General features: G+C 46.4%; 1 protein-coding gene across 1 annotated transcript in view; it reads right to left on the bottom strand.

The window, feature by feature from the left end:
* The window catches only part of KCNMB2 (potassium calcium-activated channel subfamily M regulatory beta subunit 2), a 32,426-nt gene extending 5,029 nt beyond the window's left edge, over window positions 1-27,397 (bottom strand). Inside the window, exons 1-3 of the mRNA XM_065411178.1 lie at window positions 27,327-27,397; window positions 12,440-12,610; window positions 9,386-9,581 (exon numbers count right to left, since the gene is read on the bottom strand). Of these exons, the coding sequence (XP_065267250.1) occupies window positions 9,386-9,581; window positions 12,440-12,610; window positions 27,327-27,382 (423 nt within the window). The 5' untranslated portion in view covers window positions 27,383-27,397. The remainder of the gene's footprint in view (window positions 1-9,385; window positions 9,582-12,439; window positions 12,611-27,326) is intronic.
* Window positions 27,398-27,775: the final 378 nt, after the last annotated feature.

Raw genomic sequence — 27,775 nt, 5'->3', positions numbered from 1 at the left:
GATTCATAGTTTCTGTTCCTGACATCACTTATGCTCTGTGGATATAAATCAGGAGTAACCCCAGTGGAGAAAAAGAATTAAACTGATGTAGAGAGAGATCAGAATCAGGCCTTTCCAACTACTTGAAGTACTGCAACACTTCCAAGGCATAACAGAATGACTCAGTGGTTTGAATAGAAGAGACTGCTGATCCTATTTACTTTCCCCAGAGGCTGCTAGCAGCTGACAGTTGAGAAGAGAGTGGAGCAGCTAAGCTGCTGTGGTTGTAGGATTGACAAGGGGCTAGGCAATAGTCTTAAAAGGCTAGAAATAAAATAAGCACAGGGAGAGGAATGAAAAATCTTGTGTGCACTTCTGGGGAGATTAAAATAGCTCAATCGACACCCATTTACTTCCTGTTGATTCTGATCAGAAACCGACAGGAGTGCATTATATTTTTCAATATAAATTGCATCTACTCTTTCCCTTAACCTTTTGGGAAGACAGCTATTTTAGATAGTGAGTCTTATAGAGTAATCATTATTTAAATCAAAGTGCATTTTCCTCAATCTGAGCTAGTGAGAGAAGTGGAGAGCGTGGCTGCAGACACTGCAGTGTGGGCGTGTGTGTGTGTGTGAGAGACTGTGGTGGGGGTGTGCAGTGAGCTGGAAAGATTATGCAGGTTTAGGCTGACCTTTGGAAAGTCACTTGTGTTGACCTTCTGGAATGTAAGTGCAGCTCTTTTCATAGTATTGTCAGTAATGTTTGGAATCAGGCAGGCAGCTGCATGCTTTTTTTTGTGGGTGAGTAGTGGACAGGGCCGGCTCTAGGATTTTTGCCGCCCAAGGCAAAAACAATTTTGGCCGCCCCCCCCTGTTTTTTAATTACCCCACCCCTGGCCCCGCCTCAACTCCGCCCCTTCCCCAAATCCCCAGCCCTGCCTCCTCCCCCCAGGCTCTCAAGCCTGGGAGGGAGGGGAGCAGCGGCGCGCGAAACAGCTGTTTCGCGCGCCGTGGCCGCTCGGGATCTCCCCCTCCCTCCCAGGTTTGAGAGCCTGGGAGGGAGGGGGAGCAGCGGCGCGCGAAACAGCCGCTCGGGATCTCCCCCTCCCTCCCAGGTTTGAGAGCCTGGGAGGGAGGGGGAGACTCCGAGTGGGAGGGAGGGGGAGCAGCGGCGCGCGAAACAGCTGCTCGGGATCTCCCCCTCCCTCCCAGGTTTGAGAGCCTGGGAGGGAGGGGGAGACTCCGAGTGGGAGGGAGGGGGAGCAGCGGCGCGCGAAACAGCCGCTCGGGATCTCCCCCTCCCTCCCAGGTTTGAGAGCCTGGGAGGGAGGGGGAGACTCCGAGTGGGAGGGAGGGGGAGCAGCGGCGCTAAACAGCTGTTTCGCGCGCCGCGGCCGCTCGGGATCTCCCCCTCCCTCCCAGGCAGCAGCAGCGGAGGTGAGCTAGGGCGGCCGGGGCACATTTTTAGGGGCGGCATTCTGGCGCCGGCCATGCCACCCCTAAAAATGTGCCGCCCCAAGCACCAGCTTGTTTTGCTGGTGCCTAGAGCCGGCCCTGGTAGTGGAGGTAGAACTTAGCAATACCATGATGTGGAAGGAAATTGACCACCAGCACCCTGTTGGCGCATAGAAAATCAAGCACTCTCATGCACACTTCCTCTCTCCTGTGCATGAAGCCCCTCTCCAACCTGTTGAATGGATGGCAGCTTGTCAGGTCTAGCAGCGGGGAATTCCCATCAGCTATTCCTAGCCTAATTCCCATCAGCTATTCCTAGCCTGTCTCTCACAGCAGCAGTATATATTATTGCTTGCTAGGTGTCTGCAGATGAGGTTATAAATACAGAGGAAAAACAAGGTGAGAAGGGTACAGGAATTAGAGATAACAAGAAAGGGGCATGCCCCTTCATTTCAGAACCAAAACTAGTATCAGAAACACGAGGAATATTGCACATGGGATGAACTGGCTTAGGATGCTTGGGATCCTGAAAGCACATTGGCTTGTATTTTTCCTAGTCTGAGGGACCAGTATCCAGTTAAAATTATGGGATGTCTTAAACCACAGTGATGGAAATTAATGCTGTTTGCCAATGGAAAGCTGGTCATGCCAGCTTCCCTGGAGTGTACAGCAGGGTCTTCTAGCCCTGGTGGTGCATAAGAGAATGGCTCTCCACTGGGCCAATCGGCACCCAAGACCAACACTGAGGAGGTAGCGTGCTCCAATATAGAGGGCATCAGTCTGGGAATCAGAAAACTGGGCTTTGGCATTGATTTCCTGTTTGACCTTGGGCAAGTCACTTAACTTCTCCAGCTGTAACGTGGGGATAATGATGCTTTAAAATCCAAGGGATGCAATGCGAAGTATTAATATTACTTAATGCAGGTTTCTTCCAGCACTATATGGGAGAAGGAAGTGGCTTATATGCCTGCTCTACGGGGAGAGTCAACACAACTTTTGTAAATGGACATTATGCCTCATTGATCTATTTGAATTCTTTGAGAGGTCGACAAACATATGGGCAAGGGTGATCCAGTTCATATAGTGTACTTGAACTTTCAGGAAAGCCTCTGACAAGGTCCCTCACCAAAGTCTCTTAAGCAAAGTAAGCTGTCATGGAATAAGAGGGGGTTCTCTCATGGATCAGTAACTGGTTAAAAGATAGGAAACAAAGGGTAGGAATAAATGGCCAGTTTTCACAGTGGAGAGAGGTAAATAGCAGGGGCCCCCAAGGACCTGTACTAGGACCAGTGCAGTTCAACACATACATTAATGATCTGGAAAAAGGGGTAAACAGTGTGGTGGCAAAGTTTGCAGATGACACAACACTACTCAAGATAGTTAAGTCCAAAGCAGATTGTGAGGAGTTACAAAGGGATCTTACAAAACTGAATGACTGGGCAGCAAAATGGCAGATGAAATTCAGTGTTGATAAATGCAGAGCTATGCACATTGGAAAATATAATCCCAACTATATATACAAAAAATTATGGGCTCTGAATTAGCTGTTACCACTCAAGAAAGAGATCTTGGATAATTGATAGTTCTCTGAAAACATCTGCTCAATGTGCAGTGACAGTCAAAAAAGTTAACAATGTTAGGAAGCGTTAGGAAAGTGAGAGATAAGACAGAAAATACCATAATGCCACTATATAGCAGTGCACAGACAATTCAGGAAGTTTTTGGAAAGTGTAGGGGACAATTTCCTGGTGCAAGTGCTGGAGGAACCAACTAGGGGCAGAGCTGCTCACAAACAGGGAAGAATTAGTAGGGGAAACAAAAGTGGATGGGAACCTGGGTGGCAGTGACCATGAGATGGTCGAGTTCAGGATTCTGACACAAGGAAGAAAGGAGAGCAGCAGAATACGGACCCTGGACTTCAGAAAAGTAGACTTTGACTCCCTCAGGGAGCTGATGGGCAGGATCCCCTGGGAGAATAACATGAAGGGCAAAGGAGTCCAGGAGAGCTGGCTGTATTTTAAAGAATCCTTATTGAGGTTGCAGAACAAACCATCCCGATCTGTAGAAAGAAGAGTAAATATGGCAGGCGACCAGCTTGGCTTAACAGTGAAATCCTTGCTGATCTTAAACGCAAAAAAGCAGCTTACAAAAAGTGGAATATTGGACAAATGACCAGGGAGGAGTATAAAAATATTGCTCAGGCATGGAGGAGTGAAATCAGGAAGGCCAAATCACACTTGGAGTTGCAGCTATCAAGGGCTGTTAAGAGTAACAAGAAGGGTTTCTACAGGTACGTTGGCAACAAGAAGAAGGTCAAGAAAATGTGGGCCCCTTACTGAATGGGGGAGGCAACCCAGTGACAGAGGATGTGGAAAAAGCTAATGTACTCAATGCTTTTTTTGCCTCTGTCTTCACGAACAAGGTCAGCTCCCAGACTACTGCACTGGACACCACAGTATGGGGAGGAGGTGACCAGCCCTCTGTGGAGAAAGAAGTGGTTCAGGACTATTTAGAAAAGCTGGACGAGCACAAGTCCATGGGGCCGGATGCACTGCATCCGAGGGTGCTAAAGGAGTTGGCAGATGTGATTGCAGAGCCATTGGCCATTGGCCATTATCTTTGAAAACTCATGGCGATCAGAAGAGGTCCCAGATGACTGGAAAAAGGCTAATGTAGTGCCCATCCAAATGGAAGGAGGAGGATCTGGGGAACTACAGGCCAGTCAGCCTCTGAAAAAATCATGGAGCAGGTCCTCAAGGAATCAATTTTGAAGCACTTAGAGGAGAGAAAAGTGATCAGGAACAGTCAGCATGGATTCACCAAGGGGAAGTCGTGCCTGACTAACCTAATTGCTTTCTATGATGAGATAACTGGTTCTGTGGATGAGGGGAAAGCAGTGGACGTGTTATTCCTTGACTTTAGCAAAGCTTTTGATATGGTCTCCCACTATATTCTTGCCAGAAAGTTAAAGAAGTATGGGCTGGATGAATGGACTATAAGGTGAACAGAAAGCTGGCTAGATCATCGGGCTCAACGGGTAGTGATCAGTGGCTTCATGTCTAGCTGGCAGCGGTATCAAGCGGAGTGCCCCAAGGGTTGTTCAATATCTTCATTAATGATCTGGAGGATGGCGTGGATTGCACCCTCAGCAAGTTTGCAGATGACACTAAACTGGGAGGAGAGGTAGATACGCTGGAGGGTAGGGATAGGATACAAAGAGACCAAAATTAGAGGATTGGGCCAAAAGAAATCTGATGAGGTTCAACAAGGACAAGTGCAGAGTCCTGCACTTAGGACGGAAGAATCCCATGCACTGCTACAGACTAGGGATCGAGTGGCTAGGCAGCAGTTCTGCAGAAAAGGACCTAGGGGTTACAGTGGACGAGAAGCTGGATATGAGTCAACAGTGTGCCCTTGTTGCCAAGAAGGCTAATGGCATTTTGGGCTGTATAAGTAGGAGCATTGCCAGCAGATCGAGGGACGTGATCATTCCCCTCTATTCGGCACTGGTGAGGCCTCATCTGGAGTACTGTGTCCAGTTTTGGGCCCCACACTACAAGAAGGATGTGGAAAAATTGGAAAGTGTCCAGCGGAGGGCAACAAAAATGATTAGGGGGCTGGAGCACATGACTTATGAGGAGAGGCTGAGGGAACTGGGATTGTTTAATCTGCAGAAGAGAAGAATGAGGGGGAATTTGATAGCTGCTTTCAACTACCTGAAAGGGGGTTCCAAAGAGGATGGATCTAGACTGTTCTCAGTGGTACCAGATGACAGAACAAGGAGTAATGGTCTCAAGTTGCAGTGGGGGAGGTTTAGGTTGGATATTAGGAAAAACTTTTTCACTAGGAGGGTGGTGAAGCCCTGGAATGGGTTACCTAGGGAGGTGGTGGAATCTCCTTCCCTAGAGGTTTTTAAGGTCAGGCTTGACAAAGCCCTGGCTGGGATGATTTAGTTGGGGATTGGTCCTGCTTTGAGCAGGGGGTTGGACTAGATGACCTCTTGAGGTCCCTTCCAACCCTGATATTCTGTGATTCTATGGTACACCCACACCTTGAACGCTGCGTGCAGTTCTGGTCACCCCATCTCAAAAACAATATCTTCGAATTGGAAAAGGTACAGAAAAGGACAACAAAAATGATTAGGGGTATGGAACAGCTTCCATGAGGAGAGATTAAAAAGACTGGGACTGTTCAGCATCGAAAAGAGACGACTAAGGGGATGTGATAGAAGTCTATAAAATCATGAATGGTATAGAGAAAAAGTTTTATTTACCCCTTCATGTAACACAAGAACTGGGGGTCACCTGATGAAATTAATAGGTAGCAGATTTATAACAAACATAAGGAAGTATTTCTTCACACAATGCACAGTCAACCAATGGAACTCATTGCTGGAGAAGTTGTGAAGGCCAAAAGAATAAGTGGGTTCAAAAAAGGATTAGATAAATTAATGGAGGATAGGCCCATCGATGGCTATTAGCCAAGATGGTCAGGGACACAATCCCATGCTTTGGGTGTCCCAAAGCCTCTGACTGCCAGATGCTGGGATTTGATGACAGGGGTAGATCACTCGATAATTGCCCTGTTCTGTTCATTCCCTCTGAAGCATCGGGCATTGGCCACTGTCAGAAGACAGGATACTGAGCTAGATGGACTGTTGGTCTGACCCAGTATGACCATCCTTATGTTCTTATGAGAGGACAGCCAGGTCTACACCTAAAATGTAGGTTGACATAATCACTCCCCTGAGAGATGTAGCTATGCCGACCTAACCCCCAGCATAGATGCAACTGGGTTGACAGAAGAATGCTCCCATCGGCCTACTTACTGTTGCCTGGGGAGGTGATGTTCCCACAGTGATGGAAAAACCCCTTCTGTCAAAGTAGGCTGCATCTTCACTACAGGGCAACGCCGGCATAGCCCCCACAGTGCAGACATGGCCAGCACGTCTACTGTGGCCTGTGGTTGTAGCCTAGCATTGTGCCTTGTGACCCAGACACCCCTCCCTATAGTGCATCTCAGTACCATAATGACTCAGACTTTCCTAAATGTACCAGTCTGGCCACTACAGGACCAGACTCTTGTTTTTGTACTTCATTGTTGTCTGGGACCAATGTTTTCGCTTCCCAGCACAGACTGATGACAAAGGAGAGAAGAAAATGAAGTGGTTACTGATCACTAGATAAGAGTCACAGTTATATACTAACAGGATGTGTCAGTGTGACCCTGACCTCAACTGTAACTGTTATGACCGCACAGCTGTCAGCACAGCAGGGGTGGGTGCATGCCTTGGTTGTGGCCCAAATAATGTAGCCACAGAGCTGTGATGAGGAGAGGACTGCTAGCCTAGGAGCAGAGATTTGTTGTGCTGATTTGAGTGTGCTGAAACTTGGAGTCTATGTTAATTCCATCAAGGTTAAAGAAGTCAGGTATTTTATAGACATTGCTATTGAGGGCCAAGTCCCATTTAATATTGGATTTGGATTCAGATCACAGAACCCCAGCATATCAGAAAAAAACCCTAGGAATCCTCTTGAGAGCAAAGTTTAACCTGTAAAACAACCTTGGGCTTGGGAAGTATTAACTGTGCCTACATTAGATTAAGGGGAGGCTGTGTTTGGGAGAATTTAAGAATAGATTTAGACAAACAAAAATCTTCAAACAGCAGAGTTTGGAAATTTATACAGAATCCTTTGATTTGTTTATACGCATTGTAGGACCAAAATTTATTTGAGTTGCTGTAATCAAAATACAGCATGGATTTCACTGGAATTTGCTTATACATCACCAGCAAACCAAGTCTCTGCTGTTTACTGGCTAAACTGATCTCCAAGAACCATATTTCTAAAGTAATACTGGATAGAGAATTGGAAGATGCTGAACATTACAACAGAAAGAAGGCTGGGGCATTATCCTTTGTTTTACAATTTGATTTCATAGGAACTAGTATCCCAGCTACAAGAGTAAATTATCCAACCGAATAACTGGCCTTGTGAAACCATTAAATGCTTTGACTAATTTCAATATCACTTCATCTTAATACATGAAGGTAATTTGGTCAGCTGAACTGCTACCTTAAATAGAAACACAATGGGTCAAATTCAGCCTGGTGTAACTGAATGAGATGTATTTGCAGCTCAGTTTGAACTGGGCCTCTGTTATTGTGTCCAGGTGCATATAATCTGGGGTGTAGTGGAGGGCCCTGGGATGATTTTAACTGCATCCTCAAGTAACTGCAGGTGCAAAATTGGGCTTGCAATAATTTGTGCAAATAATTGTGGATGCCAAGATGAAAGGCAGCTCCTAAAGCTCTGACCTCAATGTCCTGCCACATAAAAGAATACAAACAGCCATCTGCAGATAGTCACTCACCACACTCATGAACATTAACAAGCCCTGATACGCATAGTAATGAGTCACCAGAACAAATGCACTTGTAATCTCAGAGAGACATTCGTTATAGTCGTCTGAAGATATCTGATCTGGCTCAGTATTAAGTTTACTCTGGATTTATAGTGGTGCAGAGAACAATTTTTTGCTCATGATTTTGAAATAATTTCAGGTATTAGTAAAACAGGTGAGTAAATGGAGCTCTGTTTACACCAGCTGAGAATCTGGGCTGTTATTTTTATATGATTTTTATCATGACAATATCCCTTTGATATACTCTCAGCATCTTCATGGTACCCAGGGGACCAAATTGCTCTCCTTGGTCCATGGGTAACACTCTCCTGACCTCAACTGGGCTGCAGCGGTGTAAGAGAGAGAGAAGAATTTGGCCGCCATGTCCAAGATGGAGAGATATCTACGGTCAGATATAGAGCCGTCACCTACCTCTGTTGCCATGCTGGCTAGACTTAGCTCCACATCGAGAAGGCCACTTCTATTCTCACTGCCATGGACGCTGTATTTACTTTGCTAGAGGTGTTAGAGTATAAAGCACAACCATACAAAAAAGGTGCATTGACTTGTGCACAGCTCATTTAGAATATCAATCTGACAGATACTCAGGGTGAGATTGTGTCTCTAAGTCACTGCCCGCATTGGCAGAAGAAGGGGAGGACTGACAGCAGACCAGCAACATCTCCCAGGAGGCACTTTGCCTCTGGCAGGTCCAAACTCTGCAGGAGAGACACACAACAGTGGTATGTGCTATACCTTTCTAACAGGGTGTAACATGTTGTCCCTCTGGCAGTCGTCAATCCACTCCATAACTATTCACTCCAGGCCAGGATCTGGGGAGACCCTGCATGGTGACACTAACTTTTGTCTATACTGCATTTTGGAGCCGGTGGGAGCGAGCCTCTGAACCTGGTTCGACAGCGAGCAGGGTTCACACTAAGACTCTAAAAATAGCTGTGTAGACAGACTTTTGAAGCCCACCTCCCTCCTCCCCTAAGCTTCAGAGCCTGAACTGCAACTTCAAAGGTCTATCAAGCCGGCATGGGAGGCTTGCTCCCACGGACTTCAAAACGCAGTGTAGACATATCTTAAGTTGCCAGGCTAATGCAGCCCCAGGGAGAACCACAGGGTCTGTCTGTATCCAGGAGCCTCAGGAAAAAATCCTCTGTAATCATTACAACCTGTTCTCTACCATGAGAGACCCTACATACCCCACCCTCGGTACTGCTTCTACTCTACCCCATCACTCCTCTCTGGGGTTTCTAGCACCGTGTCTGTGTATACCTGGCTCCTTCACAAGAGGGTTAGGAGGGAATGTTTGTGCAGAATGAGGCACAATCCATCCCACAGCAATTCAACAAAAGAGTTCAGCTAACACAGCTGATTCTGCTGCCTCTGCTGAACATTTACGAAGGAGGAATACAGATCTACTGGGAGACATCAGGCAGGGGCTGGAAACCTGGTTACTTTAACATAGAAAATGGATACAGCAAAATGAACAGCCCTCTAGAAATCCATTTGAGATGGAATTTGTTCCATGTTCCTACCTCAGAATTAATTTTCATCGTCTCTTCAGTGTGGTAAAGTAGGAGCTTTTGCCCAGAAGAAGTTAAGTTAACGTACACCTGTAGACAGGGGTACTGAGAGATTTTCCAGCAGTCTGGACCACAGCTAAATGAGCAGTTAAATGCTTCTGTGATCGATGCATTGAGGAGCGTGCACTGAGCCTCTTCTGTCCAAACACTAGGTAGAAAAGAGACAGGTTAGACAAATCACAGCAAAAACGGGCAGCAAAGTAGCAAACAGAGCCGGGTGTTACCTTCAGGGATATGATACTGTAAGTCTTTAGGGGAGAAGCGCTTTCATGAGACTGTTGCTTACAGGGTGGACTTACATTCTCGGTACAGCTCATCCATCATAGAATGGATTATTATTCTGTAGCATGTGAAGGAATACAAATATAGTGGCTACATATGCATGAAATGGCAACACACTTGGGTGGGTTGTTGGCAGTAGGGATTTAACCTGGTCTCTTAACCAAGGCTCTAGCAGATTAATCAATCTGTAGTTGGCCTAGCCACCACTAGAGGGAGACAGAGCACCACACTGACTGGGCATGGGCACGTGTTATGTTCTTCCATAGACAAAAAGCAGACAGGAACTTTTTGTTTGGAGAACATTTGAGATTAAAGGGAACAAAGAAAGCTAAGATCAAATGTAAAACATGCCTGGGAGAGACCATGGTCTGCATGGCTCACTCATTAATGGCAGTCATCTTGAATTAACTCTGAGAGTGGGCTCCTGAAGGCAGAGTAGGAGGACCAATTCACTCTTAAAGGTGAAGTACTTAGAAAATACCTTCACAGTTACATAGACACATTGTACCATATGGCCCTCCACCACCATATGGAATGCTACTTGTCAGAATACTTTTTCTTCTGGTACAGGTTTTGAAGAAGATAAATCACTTTGAGAAATCATTCTGGAGAATTTCTGGCCTATCTTGGGTACATAAGAGCCTAAAAGGGAGCAATGTATCCATTTGAACCCCCCAGATAGGTACTGCGTCATGAACCTTATTTCTACTGAGATGGAAATAAGAAAATACAATCTATGACTAGGTTTTTCTTAGGGACAAAGGTCACTGGAATGTCACAACTGACAGCTATTCAGGAAATTCCATTAGTGTCCAGAGGGGGTCCCCCTCTCCCATTGGTCTTCCTCTGAACCCCTATGGGAGCCCCAAGATGTTCTGGCGCCTTTTGCGCTTACCTTGCAAAGGCTGTCCTATCTTTCTGCCACAGAAGGGCTGGGACATAGCTCCTTCCAGAGCACGTCAACCCTTCTTCCTGCTATAGCAAAGTATTCCCAACCTCTGCAAGCTGTGGACCAAGTATGAATCAGGGTTTGTCTACACAGGGATACTCAGGAAAGTTAATCTGAATTAACTAAAAATGTGACAAGATTATATGCTAAGTGATTTAGATGATCTCCTGGATAATTCTCTTACCAAGTATTTTGATCTGGTAACAATTATAGTTGTAGGTTCCATGTATTAAAAATGGTTGATAATTAAAGTTCAATTATGGCATGATAATTCTGTTAATGATTATGAAAAAAAGTGTAGGATTCTTGCCCATCAGGGCAAGATGTATTTTGGTGGTGGGGAATTGTTCTCTGTGGCCTAATGGCTATTGCAGGAGAAATGACAGAGACTCCTGGGATCTATTCCTGGCACCGTCACTTTTATTTCTCTGTACCTTATTTTACCCATGTATAAAGGGTTATAATTGCACCTATCTCACAGCTGAGTTTTGAGGCTTAGTTAATTAATATCTTCAAAGTGTTTTGATATCCTTGGACAATATGTCCTATAGCTCATAACATAACTGATCTTTCCAAAAAAGCAACGTTGACATTAACAGCCTCCATAATTGACAATTATATTGCTAAGGAGGTCTGGGAGAGAGAGTGATTTTGAAATGTAAACACTCTTGGATGTTTAAACAGGCTTGATCTCTGTCTCTAAAGTTTAAGATCTGTCTGGATTTAAAAAGGGATGAATAATTTTATGCCTGGGAATAAGATGCAGGGCAACTAATCCTCATGCATCAGTGCCCATCCTGAGCATTGCAGAGGTCAGGAAGGGATAGTTTCCTACAGGTATAGCATTACACAATGGATGTTTCCCCTGCTTTCTCTGCAGAATCAGGTATTGGCCACTGCCAGAGGCAGGATATTGGGCTTGATGGACTAATGGTCCAATCCAGAATGGCACATTATTTGTTCCCATGTCTTCATGGATCAGAATAGAAAAGAATTGCTGACAACCCCATCACAAGTCTAGGATGGAGTCTAAGTAGGGCTCATGCTTGAAAGTTACTCTGAAGCACAGCCAGTGAATCAGAGGGCAAACTTGCTGGTCCTTAGCTAAGAAGGGAAGCTGTGGAAGGATATCAGAAAAATTAAGTGCAGTATAATAACTATGAAAGATGATGTCTCACTTCTAGCAAATTACTATATTTCAACAGGATTTCACTTGTTAAAATGAAGGAATTAGCTTACATGAGAACTAAATGCTATAAAATAGCATGATCCCTTTTCCAAATTAAACTTCCATTTTTCATTTGAAAGGGTATTGTTTCTCTAGGCCACTGAATATTACTGCTGCTCCCCGCTGAATTTGACAGGGGCTCTGTTTTACAGCGATAGGCACTCCATAGTTTATGGACTCTAGAAGGCCACAGACCAGCTGTTAAAGATATTACACAAAATCTATATTGTGAGGGAGAAAGTGTTTTCAGAATCCAAAACTGTTCATTCTCCTCCCACTCTAATTAAACAGTGACAAAGCTAAAACTGGTGATCTGTGTTTTGTCAGATACCGTAGCTCTGATTCTGCTCTTGCTTACCAGTACAACTCACTTGTCTGCAGTGGAGTTATTCCTGATTTATATTGGTGTAAGTTAGAGGAGAATCAGGCCATCCTGATCAAAGAGCAGCATGAGGAGAAGAGAAATCATTAAAAGGTCAAAGCAGGGAGGGAAATGAAATCAGCTGAGCCGGACATTCCAGGAACAGTGTAACCATAATAAATGTACCTCTGCATGTATGACCGCAGCAGCGTAATTCCCAGGAGGAAGTACATCATAATGGAGCACACCATCATAGTCAGTCCTAGGAGTATGGCCCGATCTTCTCCTGCTTTCAGAGCTGTGACTGTTTTCCTTTTGTCCAGTAGATCGTGATCCCTGATTTTTTGGTAAATATTTCTGAGGTTGAAAATAATACATTCTTATGTGAAGTTCATATTTAATCAGTGAACCCTCTAAAGGGTGGGTAGTTCCACCACCACTTCCATCTCATGGGAGAGAAGGGCTCCTCAGATGTCCTTTTCAATGGATTCATTCTGACCTGGCAGGGAATTAATTCACTTCCAAAATATTTTACAGTCATTCCTGAAAAGGTAAAATCCTTGTATTGCAAATATAAACATTTAGACACTTGGGCCAGCTCAGTAAATCTATCTCTGATGTATCATTGACTCCAATGGAGTTACTCCACAGTTGAATTTTGACCTATTAACTCCAACTCTTGCCCCAGTCCCTTGAACGTTATTAGGCATTTTGCTGGGTGTTTTCTTCAGGCCTAAGTTCATTATAGTAGCCAGGCCAGAAGACAATATCCACCCAAAAATGTCTGAGGGGACCTCATAACACATTCTTTCTCATTTGCCTATGTGTTAGTAGAGGAGTCTGATTCAAAGCACATGGACGACAATGGAAGTCTTTCCATTGACTTCCATGGTCTTTGGATCAGGCCCTTATTTTCTATTTTTAAAATGTAACTCATGGGAATACATCTTATGCATTACAATTAATACCCTATCTGAAAATTATCCACCAAAGCTACTTTTCCCCTGCAATTAAGAAAAATACAAACTATTCTCCCCTCCAGCTGAGAGAGTCCTTTTCACTTCCTATGTCCTTTCATCTCCAGGCCTTTGATGATTCAAAGGTCACAGGGACACAGTGACAAGGGAGGGATGTACTTGAGTACATTTCAAACACACTCAAACTTTGTGGGTTTAAAATGTACTTACAGACCTGAAGCTGATCATAAGCGTCTGTGTTTTCTGTTAAGATTCTTTTGAATCTTCCAGGCAGCACCCGATGCATGTAAGCCGCATACCTTTGAGCCCTGGCATCGCCATAAAATGGCCATAGTAGTACCACCCGGAAGTAGTTCGTCTTCTACTGTCTGCAAAATGGCAGTTGAGCAGCATCAGAATGAGCATTATTTTGGGTTCTAACAAACCCACAACTCATCTAAGCCGAAACTATCAAGTTTCACTTGTTCTTATTAAAAAAAACAGTAGCATGTAATCTACATTAATAGATCAAACACTGCAATTTCCAACAGCGTTACTACTACATCTAGGGATAATACTGCAGTCATTTTAAAAAGAATGGTTTTGATGGAAAAATCATAAATGGGACTCCCACGTCCACTAGAAACAGGACAATAATTTTGACCACAGGTTCCCAAACTTTTGCAATACTTTTGATGAATCTAAATTGAATTTGAGTTTATAGTGAGAACCAAAACCAGAAAAGGCACATGCGGTTGGTGTTTTGTAGCAAAAGTTTTGCCCAGATCTTGCTAGAAACTCTCAAACATTTCAACATACCTAAAATACAATGAGTGAAATTCTGGTTCCACTGAAATCAATGGGTGTTTTGCCATTGACTTCAACAGGGCTAGGATTTCACCGCATCTCTCAAAGTTTCTTCTGTTACTATTGATATGGGGGCTTTTCTAGTCATTACCTTCTCCAGATAACAATTTTCTTTCCCAAGTTTATGAGTTCACTTCTAATTTACTTCCTTAGATTTCCAGGGTTTCTCTATAAAACCTGGTTCCTTAAAGACTTGCTACTATTTTCTTCACTGGAAACTAAACAGTAATTTAGCCTATTGAGATTTTCTGTGGTGTTGTGGGGAATCTTTTGTGATTTTATTGGATGCGGTTGCCTTCAAAGAACTGATGTAAAATAACAGTCAAATGTTACACTCCTTTTATTATTTATCAAAATGTATTTAACTCTGATAGCTGCTATTAAGATATGCATTGCTTCCAAATGAAAGCAGGCAGTAAGGTACCAATAGTCATACAGTTCCAGAACATTAGCCAATCACACAGCATGACTTATGTCAGTCTGTAGATGTAAACCAGACACAGTGCAATCAGTCTCTAATGTCACCAGAACATAAAAGTGATTTAAATGGACGATTTAAAAACAAACAGCTAATTGAAAATAGTTACAAATGTTTCCCATGTGGCCTGTAGCCAAGAAGTGTGCAATGAAAGGTAAAAAGATGGACTACAAGCTATGTTGTAGAAACAATCTACCTACACGGTGATTGGAAAACTGAGCAGTGTGTGGGGAAAGTTTGCCAGTTTTTTTCAAGACCCCAGGGCCACAGAGAATAAGCATCTGCTGATGAGGTCATGCCAGGAGCATTGACAACTATTTTTCTGTTGCCATTGTTGATGAAAAGCCCTAAAAAAAGATGGAATTTGATGCATTTTATGTGATGTCTTCATCCCCTGAACTGCTGCTATAAGTGAGTCTGGGTAACAGTTGAACACTGTGCAAATATATGGTTAGACGATGACTTGAGGCACGGATCTGAGAACATGGTGGTGTGTCAGATGCCCCATCTCACGCAGCAGCTCCAGGAGATACAGCACTAAGTCACAATTCCTCCCCTGCTTCCCCTTTGCTCCAGGGGGCTCGTGGGGGAACTTGCTGCTGGTCAATACCAGCAGAAAATTCTGATGCTCTCCCTGCACCAACCAGAAAGAGTAGGAGGGGGTGGAGCCACGAATCTGTGCACTCCCTGCACTACATTCCCTGCCCACCTTTTGCAGTGGAAGCAGTCAGATGGTATGTAGCACCTGTTTACGTCTATGAATCCTCACTTGATGCCTGGGTAGCCTGCGCAGTGGAGTAATGGGAGATCTTACCCCCATCTGACTCCCCTGTGTAGGTGGGTAGCCCAAATCACAATCTAACCCATAAGCAGCATGTCCTGCCATCAGAAGAAGCACCACTCCCTCATTTCAGCTGGAGTAGCAGAGTTATTTTACGGGGACAACTGTCCTTCAGGTCAACACAGTGGATGATTCTACTAAAATTCACTCTGTAGTATGTGGCTTTGTGATGGACTTGTTTGGGCATGTGTGTAATATGTGCCTCTCTGCTGGGTGGGATTTGTCAGTTGTGAACTATTAGCACAGTGGAGGAGCTGCTCTCACTGGACTGATAGAGAGCTATTCTTAGGCAGCTGATTTCTGTTCCTGTTGAAGGGCCGGGCCACAACATTTTGGCACCTGAGGCGGGGAGCTCAAATGACGCCCCCATGCCCCCTCGCTTGGGCCAAAACTTTGAAAGGTCTCAATTCTGCCTTCTTCCTGTTCTACTCCTCTCATGGTACTGCTCTGCTACCTACCCCAATAAAGGAGAGCTAACAACTTAAAATGCCTTGTTCAAAAATTTTAAATAACACTTAACTTTCAAACGCCTGAACAGCAAATGTAACTTTTCTTGTCTGCATAGTAAACACTGGCATTTTTATCTGTTTGAATAATCAAAGTGGTGCTTTCCGTGCCTTCTTGGTTGCAAAGATTTGAACTGCTTCCTGAAGGTCCACAGTCTGAGCCAGCTCATACTCTGTTGAGATGGTTGCAAAGCCGACCAGCCTCTCCTGCATCATTGCGGAGCGTAGATGTGTTTTTATTAACTTCAGCTTGGAGAAGCTGCGTTCTCCACTGGCAACTGTTACAGGAAGTGTTAGAAGTATGCGCAGAGCAACAAAAGCATTTGGAAAGAGGGTGGTCATCTTATTTGTGCACATATATTCCAGAACAGCCTTTGGAGTTGATCCTACTGAAATGTATCTTGAAAGGGCTTTCAGTTCATCACCTAAATCAGTCGCATCAATATTGCGCATGTCATCGTGTGTCAACACTGTCTCTAGTGCCCTGGTGTAGGTCTTCTTCAGGTATAGTGAGGAGTTTTGAAATATCATACAACATCCCAAATATACTGCTGTGTTCCTTGAGCTGCATGAAATGTTCTTCAACTGACTGTATTGCACAATCTAGCACCTGGTTAAAGAATTCAACTTTGAATTGTTGTTTGGGGTCTCTTATGGGATTATCCCATGCCTCGTAATCAAAATGTCTTAGTCTTCGGTGACTCTTGTATTCTTGAATGGATGGGAAAATAGCTTCAGTGTGAAGTTCCTCTGCCAACTTCTGTGCACTCTTCAGAACGTTTTGAAATCCCTCATCTGACCGGTAGGACTGTAGGTATGACTTTGCTTTATCCAGTTGTTCCATTGCTCCAGATATATCAAGGTCAACACCTTGGAGTCTCTTGCTTACAACATTTATTTCAAACAGTATGTCATACCACAACACTAAGCCACACATAAATTTGAAGTTATGTATATTTCTGGTGATTCCATTTCCCTCTGCCATTGTTCTCCCATGAACAGTTCATGTCATAGCATTATCCTCCATAATGACAACTATGGCATCATCTATCTTCCCAGTTTGGTGTTTGATAAGCTTTATCGCCTCCACTTGACTTTCCCATCGTCTGGCACTCAGTGGTTTCAGTGTCAGAGAGGATGTTCCCAGATGTTGCTTCAAAATTTGCCATCAATGAGTTGATGCAGAGAAAAATAAATAGGTGCTTTGAATTACATTAAAAAATTCAGCAGCCTCACTAGAAGCTGATGCTGCATCACTGACCACCAAGTTCAATGAATGAGAACTGCATGGCCCAAAAAAAGCTCGAGGGTTTAACTCTCGGATCCGTGTCTGCACTCCTCTGTTCTTTCCTCTCATGTTGGCACCATTATCGTAGTCCTGACCTCTCATGTCAGCTATCGCAATTCCCATATCTTCCAGCTTTTTAAGAAGCACATCTGTCATACCAGCTCCTGTAGTATCATCAATGTCAATAAATTTTAGAAAATGCTCTCTGACAGTCACCATTGCAGGGACATTTTCACTAGGTTCTGTTGTTATTACAAAACGCACCTTTAAAGTAATTTATTCCGTATGGCTGATGTCAGGTGTGCTGTCCAGAATAACAGAGTAATATCTTGCTGACTTCAGATCTGCCACAATCGTCTGTTTGACTTTTGTTGCCAGTAACTGTATGATCTCATTTTAAATTGTTTTTCCAAGGTAGTGGTGTTAGGGTGACCAGATGTCCTGATTTTATAGGGACAGTCCCAGTTTGTGGGTCTTTTTCTTATATAGGCTCCTATTACCCACCACCCCCTGTCCCGATTTTTCAAATTTGCTCTCTGGTCACCCTGTGTACATTTCTTGGGTGGTGACTCTTCTTAGATGCTCCTGGAGTACAGCATCAAACTCAGCCATCAGCTCCACAATTTTAAGGAAGTTTTCATTGTTTGGCACATACAGCTGATCTGAAGTGCCACGCAGTGCTAGGTTTTGGGTAGCACGCATTCTCACAAAGGCAATGAGCCTTTTCAGAACATTTTGCCAGTAAAGAGACTCTGATGCAATCTTCTCTTGATGCTGATCATCTATGGTGGCCTTTAACCTTAGTCTCATCTTAAGCTCTTTCCACCTATGGAATGCTCTCTGGTGATTTGCTGCCTTCTCACGGCATGCCAGATGTCTAGCCAGATTTTTCCAGTCCTTTGTTCCTATAGAACCCAATGTGGCTGGAACATTAGACTGGAAGAGTTTGCAACAAAAACAGTATGCAGCATTCTGGGTTTTTGAGTACATAAGCCATGGCCTCTCCACTTTGTCACCATTGGGGATTTCACGCCAGTAATGTGTTGGATGGAAACTTCTATTTTCATTGTCTTTGGGGAACATGAAGTTTTTCACTTGCTGTGGCCCATGCAGTACAATGAAGTCCCTCAGGCTACTGATCAAGTGGGTCCACAGTCCTGGATCATCTAGACTTAAGGAACTAAACTCAGCAGCAGATGTTTCTTGCGCCTCCACTACCAGGGCCGGCTCTAGGCACCAGCAAAACAAACAGGTGCTTGGGGCGGCAAATTACCAGGGGCGGCATAATGCTGGAGCCCCAGCTCCGACCTGAGGCAGTGTCCTGGGCTGGATCCTAACCGCCCTGTTGTTCCCTGACCGGGTGCCGCCGGGGCTGTGCGGCGGGGCAGGGGGAGCCAGCTCAGTGGGGAGTGTGTCCCTGCCGCTCTCCCACGGGCAGTGGCCAGCCCCCCTCAGGCAGGAGCTGGTAGCGTGGCCCTGGCCCGGTCGCGGAGCACAGGGGGTGGCGGCGGAACATGGCGGCCGGGCGGGCCGTTCCTCCAGCGCCGGCTGTGGGCTCCTCCTCGGCTTGTCCCCGCCTCCGCCTCCTCCTCCTCCCCCCTGCGCCAGCTGCAGGCTCCTCCTCGGCTTGTCCCCGCCCCCGCCTCCTCCTCCTCCCCCCAGCAATGCCTCCTGCCCGGGGAGGGGAGCGGCAGCCCGGGCTGAGCTGAACTTGTGCCGCTACGCAGGCCGAGCCCGCGGCCGGCTCGCGGGGGTCCTGGGGAGCGTGAAGCCCGGGCACACTGCCCTGCAATCACCAGCCACCGGCTGCTCTGCCCCGGACCCTGGCAGCCGAACCCCGCAGCCGCCCCAGCTCGCTACACGTGAGAGCTACAGGCGGTGCCCCCCACCCCAGCCTGCTGGCTCTGTCCCCGGCCATGCCACAGGGTGACCGTCCGGGACTCTGGGGTGTTGCTGAGGCTGCCCCAAGCCAGGCTCCCCGGGATCCGCTGCCCCTCCAGCCACAGGGGCCCTAGGCCAGTGTGGGAGCCGGGATGCAGCCCTGCTCTCAGAGCCTTCTCCCCTCCCCGCGCTGCATAGCAAGACGTGGGACCGTGGGCAGGGCTGCTACAGCCATTTCAGACTGGGATTGGCGCCAGGGGAGTGGAGGTGATTGTGCCCTGGCTGGAGAGACCAAGCAGCCCCCCAATGCCCACTGCTTGCTCCTGCTGGCACGGGGCTGCGACACCCAGCTTTGGAGGGCAGTGCCAAGCCCCTGGGCATGCTCGCGGGGATGGAGAGACAGGAGGCAGAGCTGTTCGGTGTCTCCCACGCAGCTCCAGGCCCCTCTGGCTACTCGGCAGTGACAGCCAGGCTGGATAGCCGCCAGCAGCATGACTTGGTCCGACCCGCACAGACCACATGAGCCCTGGGGTCGGCGCTGACATCCTGCCTATGCCAAGGCCTCCGGCGCAGAGGCAGCCCTAGCTCTGCCCAGGCAGACACAGCCCAGGTCACTCCATGGTCGGCCCAGTGAGTAAACGAGTACACTAGTAGGAAATTGTTTTATTTCACTAACAACAAAATAATGAAAACAGAGAATTTGTAATTTTAAACAGTCAAAAACAAAACAAAACAAACAAACAAAACCATTGCAAAGTGCAAACGTGTAAAAGCCAAAAAAAAGGGGGCGGGGGGCAGCCAATTTTTTTTTTTTGCTTGGGGCGGCAAAAAACCTAGTGCCGGCCCTGTCCACTACACTCTTCTCTGAGCTACACTTTTCTTCAGGAATGTGCATGGTTACATCCATTTGAGATGGAGATATGGATGCTGCAGTAGCTGCCAGGTCACCTGCGCTCTGACTAACTGGAAGATCAGGCATCTCCTCACCACTCACATCGTCACTGGGGCCGAAAGGCTCACCGTGAACATTTGTGTCTATGTATCTCAGGAGAGCTCCTTCCTGCTTAGATAGAAAAGCTTCCTGTGCTTTCTTTCTTTTTCTGAATGCTGCCCCAGAGGGGCATTTTCTTCTTTCACTCATGACTGCTGTTCTGTGCCAGCTATAGTGGTTCTCAACACTCAATTGAAGGGGACAAATAAGCAGTCTGGTAGGAGGGCCTGAGTGAGGGAAGATATCAGTGTCTTAAGGGCCTAACTGGCTCCAACAACTTCAGTTGACTGCCTGTTCTCCTCAAGTGGGTTCAGGGAAGCAGCAGGAAACAGGAAGCTCCCTGAGAAGCTGGTGTTAATCAGTCCAGGCTCCTGGGGGTGCTAGAGAGGTACATAAGAGGCTCCTCCTCCTCTCTCTCCATGCAGAGAGAATACATATGCACCAGCAGCAGACACAATTTTCTACACTCTGGGTCCTAGTGGCACCCCCCCACCCATAGTCTGGCACCTGAGGCGTCCGCCTCAGTTTGCCTCATGGTAAGGCCAGCCCTGTCCTGTTGCTGCATGGACACAATGAACTCACTACTGCGGTGTGTACAAATGGAGTCATAGATCAATGCATCCCGGCCATTACATCTTGATGATTCACTCTAATAACTGAGCTCATGTGATAAGTCCCCATATGTCTAATTGTTTTTTTTTTAAAGTCCTAGACATGAGAGCATGAGTTCTCCCAGGTCCTCTCTCTCCCCATGTACAAAGGAACTTAATGTAAATGAGCCCAGGTGGACAAAAGGTCTTTGCTCCTCCTACTGTTTCTGAGTTGCCATTTCCCCCTGATAAATCCCCAGGTTCTCCTGTCAAATGGCTCTCATCTGATGCAGCTCGGATGACTGCACACTCTGACGTGACTGCTACGAGAGGAAAATTACACATGGCTGTGTTGTGTAGGATGGGGGTAGAGCAGAGGGAATCTCTTCCTCTCAATTCCCAGCATCTCTGCAGTGTAGTTAGCAGTTCCTTATATGATATCTGAATCCAGGCAAGAGCTTAGGGACACCCTATGCAATGAAACTAGGCAGCACAGGCTATGTTTTGGCAGTCTGGGAACTAGAGACACAAGTCGGAATCTAGTGGCTTGAATAAAGAATCCTGTTTATATTCATTACAGTCAAGAACTGTTCTTTCTCCATCACAAAGGACATTACATCCTCTTAGCACCAGCCTCAGTGATAGGAGGGGACCTGCCAAATGCACCCTTCTACACACTAAAGTCTGAGGGGTCTGGTCTTCTGACTTGAGGGTGTGGTCGTATCAGTGCTCCTGTGCATATGCTGAATTTGTCACATACATTAGAGAGGGGTTCATATTATACCTTTTTAAAAGGAGTAGCATGGTGTGCTAGAGGGATGAATGGCTCAGAGACCCTCTAAACAGCCAGCATTACTCCTCTCCACCCATCTTACATGGCCACATTCCTACATTCTCTCTGGCAGCTGAGAACTCAAGATCCCATCCCAAGAGGTGTTGATCTTCTACAACACCCAACACAGTCATTAGGAGCTGTGGATGGTCCCAAATAAGTCCCAAATTGGCAGGGTCTGGGCGCACTGAAGATGTGAGGAATAGGACTCTCAGGATTGCCCCCCTAATTCAAGTCTCCTATACAAAATCTACAATAATCTACCAGCCGAGCTAGAGGGACATACTTTGGATTTTGAAAACAACCACAAATCAGCCAAGAAATCTCATCCTTAATGGGTTTAATGGGTTAGTTAATTTTGAGACTTCCTAATCTGACAGCATGGTCATGCGGATGTCAGATGGGAATACACACGTGCTTGTATTATTCCAAATGACTTTGAATCCCGATTCAGTTCTCTGACATCACAGTTGTTATGCAGATATCATTCAAATTACCTCATGCCAGGCGTCTTTGGCACCTGAAATCCTTGAACATAGAGGTCAAATCCAAACCTCCATATCACCTGCAAGTAGGGTGACCAGATGTCCCGATTTTATAGGGACAGTCCCGATTTTTGGGTCTTTTTCTTATATAGGCTCCTATTACCCCCCACCCCCGTCCCGATTTTTCACGCTTGCCGTCTGGTCACCCTACCTGCAAGGGTCCCGGTGCTAAACGCTCAGGGACCTTTTGGGCTCATTTATTTTAAAAAAACAACACCACCTATATGTGGTTGCATCAGGTTTGTTGTAACGAGAACTGTAGTAACACAAGCAAACTCATTTGGGGGCCTGATCCAAAGCCCATTGAAGTCTACAGAATGGCTCCCATTGAATTCAATGGGCTTTAGATCAGGCCAAACAAGGTCACATAAAACCCTCCAAAAAGACATTCTTCAGGTTTGCCAAGCAAAGGAACTTGGGCTAAAAATAATAGAAGAAAATTGAGAAATGAGCGAAGGCTTAAACAGCCTTCTTTAGGGCTCCCAAAACTTAGAAGGTGACATTTGAAAAACAACAACAACAACAACAACATCTAAATGAGCATGCATTATATGCAGTTTCAGGCTTTAATCCTTCAAATACTTATGCCTGTGAGTAACTTTACATGAGAGTAGCCTACTCGTATGTAAAGTTGCTCAGGTGCATACAAATGTTTGCAGGATCAGAGCGTTAGGTGCTTATTTTTGAAGATACGCCCCCTCAAAAGTCTGTGGTTGTGGGGTTTTGTTATGTGAGCATCTTATTGCTCCATCCCATAATCTCCCTGTATGATGCCTGAAAAACAAATTCCTATGAAGGGGGTTGTTTGGGGGTTGTTTCTCTATAATTCACTCCTTATTTGAGATGGTGATTTTGCAGGTGACCTGGTATGCACTAAAATCACTGCAAAGTATAGAGTTCCTCCTGCTAGCACTCCATTAACTCCTCTCCTTTCGTATTTCTGAGACCATAGCTGAGATGCTCTGATTTCGGTTTTCTATTCCGTCCCATTCACTCTCACAGAATATCATTTATTACTTTCATGGCTCTAACAGCACCTTAGATATGGGTGTACAGAGATGACTGGGAAATGAACCTAGATCATTGTGTCAAAAGCAGCAATGGTAATTACAGTATTGCCAGTGCAACGAGAGAGAGGAAGGGTACTGTTGTATGTGTAATGGCAGCTGCTGATCACAGAAGGCCATTAATTGCTCCCACTGAAGCCAATGGCAAAACTCCCATTGATAGGGTGAACATATTTCCCTATGCTAAATACAGGGCACCTGGTAAAATTACTCGTATTCAAGTGAGTTCAATGACAATCAATCAGAACTATGCAGTATAAACATTCAAATTAACATCAAGTTGACTGAGCCCCTGTTAAAAAGAAATACTGCGTAGTGGGATTCTTTTTATTTACTTTCTTATCTTTAAGGCTTTAGGGTTCACATGGGGAGAGGTGACACACACACACACACTCCCATACACCTCTCTCACACTTGGGGGTGACCGACCTGACCCTCTCTGGCCGGCGCTCTCCACCCTCCATACCTGGCTGGGCTCCTGGGACGGACTCGCTGTTCCTGGTACCTGGTGCAACGTCTTCCTGAGGCAACATATGGGGGGTGGGCATGCAGGGTCACAAGGCCCCCCTACCCCAGATTTCTGCCAGGGTTCACACCAGAATGTAGCCAGCAGCAGCCTTTCGGCACTGTGTGGGAGGGAAGGGAAGGGAGCTGCTTCCAGCCACAGGGGAGTGTGTGTGTGGGGGAAGGGATGACCTGGCCCATGTCTTTGCAGAGCTCATCTCTCTCTCCCCCTTACCCCCCCCCCCCCCACAGCTGGAAGCAGCTTGTCCCTTCCTGCCCGCACCGTGTCGCAAGGCAGATAACACCTCCAGGCTGCTGCTGGCCACCGACATAACCCAGACGCCTCCTGTCCCCCGGCTACAGAGCAGGCAAGAAGGGGTTAAACCCTAAGGATGTCTTGTGCACCAGGGCCCAAGGAACCTGACTGCAAAGGCTTCAGCAAACTCGGCCAGAGAGGTGGCTCAGCAGGGGAGGGTGACTAGAGGACGGAGCAGCCCCGCACTCCCTGGGAGAAGGAATCAGAGCGGGTGGGAGAACAGGGTGCTAAGCCCCTGCTCGGGGAACTGCTGTGGAGCCTGCAGGTTCGGGGCATGACCAGGCTGGAAATCACTTCCTCCCGCCACTCCAGAGCTTAGCTGAAGGGCGGAGAGGCTTCCCCGTGCTAGTGCTGTGTGGGGCTTTGGCACATGCAGGGCTTGGCTCCTCCTGGCCAGTTCCCTGGGCCAAAGGATCTTGGGCTTTCCCGGGGCGCCAGCCCATCTTTAGAGGTTTTTAAGGCCCGGCTTGACAAAGCCCTGGCTGGGATGATTTAGTTGGCGTTGGTCCTGCTTTGAGCAGGAAATTGGACTAGATGACCTCCTGAGGTCTCTTCCAACCCTAATCTTCTATGATTCTACGAAGGAACCTGCCAGCCAAGCTGTTGGTGAGCTAAGCAGTCCAACCAGGGGCTGGTTCTCTGCACAGCACGGGGAGCCGGACGCGCCCCGCTGTGGGGGAGGGATGTGGAGGAGCGGTGGGGCTCAGGTGTGTGTGAAGGGGCAAAGCAGGGAGGGGACAGCGAGAGGGGGAGCAGGTAAAGGGCTGATGGGTGTGCAGCCGAGGCGACACGTAACTGGCTGACACCTGGCACCTGCCTGCACTCACCAGCCACTGCAGCTCACAGTGCGCAGCCAGTGCCGTCTGGAAATGGGATGGGGGGCAGGGTCCTGCTGGCCAAGAGCCGACATGCAGCAGGGGCTGTGCTGATGGACCAGCAGGAGGAGTGGCCAGCTTTGCCCCGCCCCCAGCCTTGCACACCCACCCCCATCATCGGCCACTGGACCCCCCCCCCCACTCATCGCTGGTGGGTGGGCAGCTGGCGAGCAGGGATCCAGACAGCAGCAGGACCCACCAGTACTGATGGGGGGGAAGGGGGAGAGACAGAAAATATGAAAACATTTGCCCATTTTTAAAAAAAAAGTCAAGACACCTGTAGACGAGCTTACAAATGGGACGTCTGGTCACCCTGCCCATTGAACTGAATAGAAATAGCATTGGGCCCATATTGCTGCTGTTTCCTTATGAAGTAGAATATAATGAATGTAATCAAGGCATACTGTAGACAGTGTCTCACTCCCTCAGACTCCTGGATTATCTGTGCTGCTGTGTTACAGCGTATATCCGACCCTGGATGCAGGTGGCATTGACTGCTGAATAACTACCTAGTGCCGGAAAGAATTGGCTGTTTGTGTCTCTTTGCAGCATGGTACGAAGGGTCTGATTGTCAAAAGTGCTGAGCACTGACAACATCAGTGGGAGCCCGTGGGAGTTGTGTGGGGCTCATTAAATCAGATCTCCTGTAAATGTCTCTAACAAGGCTAACCTTGGACAGCCCTTTCCAGTTCTGGGTATAAATACAGAAGAATGTATTTTTTCAGACCAATAAGTATTTAAGGGGGACATTTTCAAAGGCACAAAGGGCAGTGCCTTTGAAAATGCCATAATCCCACTGGTAGTCAATGGGAATTGGGTGCAATACTGGCCTCTTTGCCTTTGAAAATCTCCCCCTAAATATTTTACAAAAATACAGCTATATAGGACCAGATTTTCAAAACAGCACAGGATCCACATGGGGCCAGATTTTCAGAAGAGCTCAGCTCCCACTTAAGCACCAAAATAAGAGCTCAGTAGGTTTGGTGCAGGTTGAGCACCTTACCCCACACGCACAGTTTCCAAAGCAGAGGCCGGCCAGCCACAATAATATCCCAGTAGAACCCACTGGGGTTGTGGATGCATTTACCTCTGTTTTTGCTTCAGCAAGGGCTGATTTTTTGTGATTACATTTAATAGCCAGTGCAAGGGCGATGGAGGAGAGAGGAAAAAGGGAAATGCATCCGAGTGGCAGCGAGACAGGTCGCCTGGCAAATCTCACTACAAACGGAGAGGTTTTGGAGGGATGAGGCTGGGCACTAGCAGACAATTGTTCTCTCATCAGTGATATTTAACTTCTTTCATTCTCAACTGAGCACTGCCTTTGTCTATGGACTTTAAACCTCTCCCCTCCTTCCCTTTCATTCTCTTGTATGTAATTCCTAGCTGCTGACGGAACTCTAGTAACTTGCACTATTCCTTTGTCTCCTTCAACCAATCCCCTCCACCAGCACCACTCAAATGAGCTGGCCTTTTCATAATAATTAGCTCACTCTCATGCCCTAAGTGATTGTGCAATACATATAGGCTTGGAAGGATTAGATTTGTATTGGTAAATGTCGGCAAACATTGATTTTGCTGCACATGCACAAACTAACACAAATATTTCTATCTAAATTTACAGATAGGCAAGTAAGAAAAATTCTGCTTGAGAACTTATTACAGTTTGATTTCAGGATATTTACTTTGTATATTTTGACATGTGATGTTGACGATCTGTGTATTAATGGTTATAAAGCTTTACCTTTTTGAATCTCAGCTATTGCCATTACGTGATTATTGTCTGACCACCCCCCATAATTTCTGTGAAAATTTAAATTGATAAAAACTGAAAAAATGCTTGAAACCCATAATTTTACACAACTGTGAACATTTAAATTGGAAACAAAAATTGAAAAAATGCTTAAAAATTAACACTGTTATTGTCAAAATTACAAAACAAAAATCTAATACTGTACTGCACGTCCTCTATTCACACACGCACACACACACACACACACACACACACACACAGTCTATGACAACTCTCTAATTTCAGTATGTGCATCGTATCAGTGAGACACATGGAATTTATTTAGGGTGGCATTCTGGGCTGGACAGCCAAAGTGTTGGGGGGAGAGTGTTGCTCGAGCAATGGTAGCTGGAGGCATGCTGCTTGCAGAAAACAGAATGTCATTGCTAGCCTTGGGGGTGGTGGTGGGGTTGTGCTCATGTGTGGTGACTAGCATATCTGTAAAAAGGTTCAGGGTGTGCCAGCCTCAGAACTGAACTCCAAGTGCTAGTGACGGGGTGGGGGTGGGGGCAAGAAGGACTTTAAACACACCTCCAACATGTCTGATCAGACCCCTTTTGGGGTGCTGTACCAGAAACCCCCTCCATTTATCAAGAAGTCTCTGGCAGGGGAACACTCGGGGGCAATGGCCTCCTGCATCCTTCCCTCCTCCCACTTCACAACCACCTTGGGAAAGCCAGGGTCTGACGCTTCAGAGAGACCCCAGTTTAAAAACCACAAAACACAGTAAGTGCCATTGCAGTTTACCTTTTCTCGTCATGTCTGTAAGATGTGGAGGTCCGGCCACTGGTCCAAATAAACATCTTAGAGGATTGCCCAGTGGTGCCTTTCCTTACTGTGGAGGTCTTGGAGGGATGACGGAAGGACCTAGAAGGAGAGGGATAGTCTCTGTCAGTATTCATTTGAAACACACCAAACCATGTTGTGTCCATCATGCTAAGTTCCCGGGCCTGGATTCCTACCCACTTGGCAGTGCTCAGTGGGCTCTGGTCTGAGGAGGTGGACCTTCTGATTATTCGAGGCGATATGTAAAGTAACAGAGATGCCCTCTCTGTTCCCTTCCAGGAGCTTTATCTTCTACTTTTTTTTCTCTCTCATTTGTTTTGCTAGCACTGGCTCACATCAGAGATAAGATGTCGTTTCCTTGCCTGTGCTTTACTGCCTGGACAAATGCTTGCTTTGCTGTTGGATCACCC

Source organism: Emys orbicularis, chromosome 9 (genome assembly GCF_028017835.1).
Source record: "Emys orbicularis isolate rEmyOrb1 chromosome 9, rEmyOrb1.hap1, whole genome shotgun sequence".
In the NCBI taxonomy this organism is placed as follows: Eukaryota; Metazoa; Chordata; order Testudines; family Emydidae; genus Emys; species Emys orbicularis.
The sequence above is the reverse complement of the archived record's forward strand: the minus strand, read 5'-3'. Positions and strand labels throughout refer to the sequence as shown.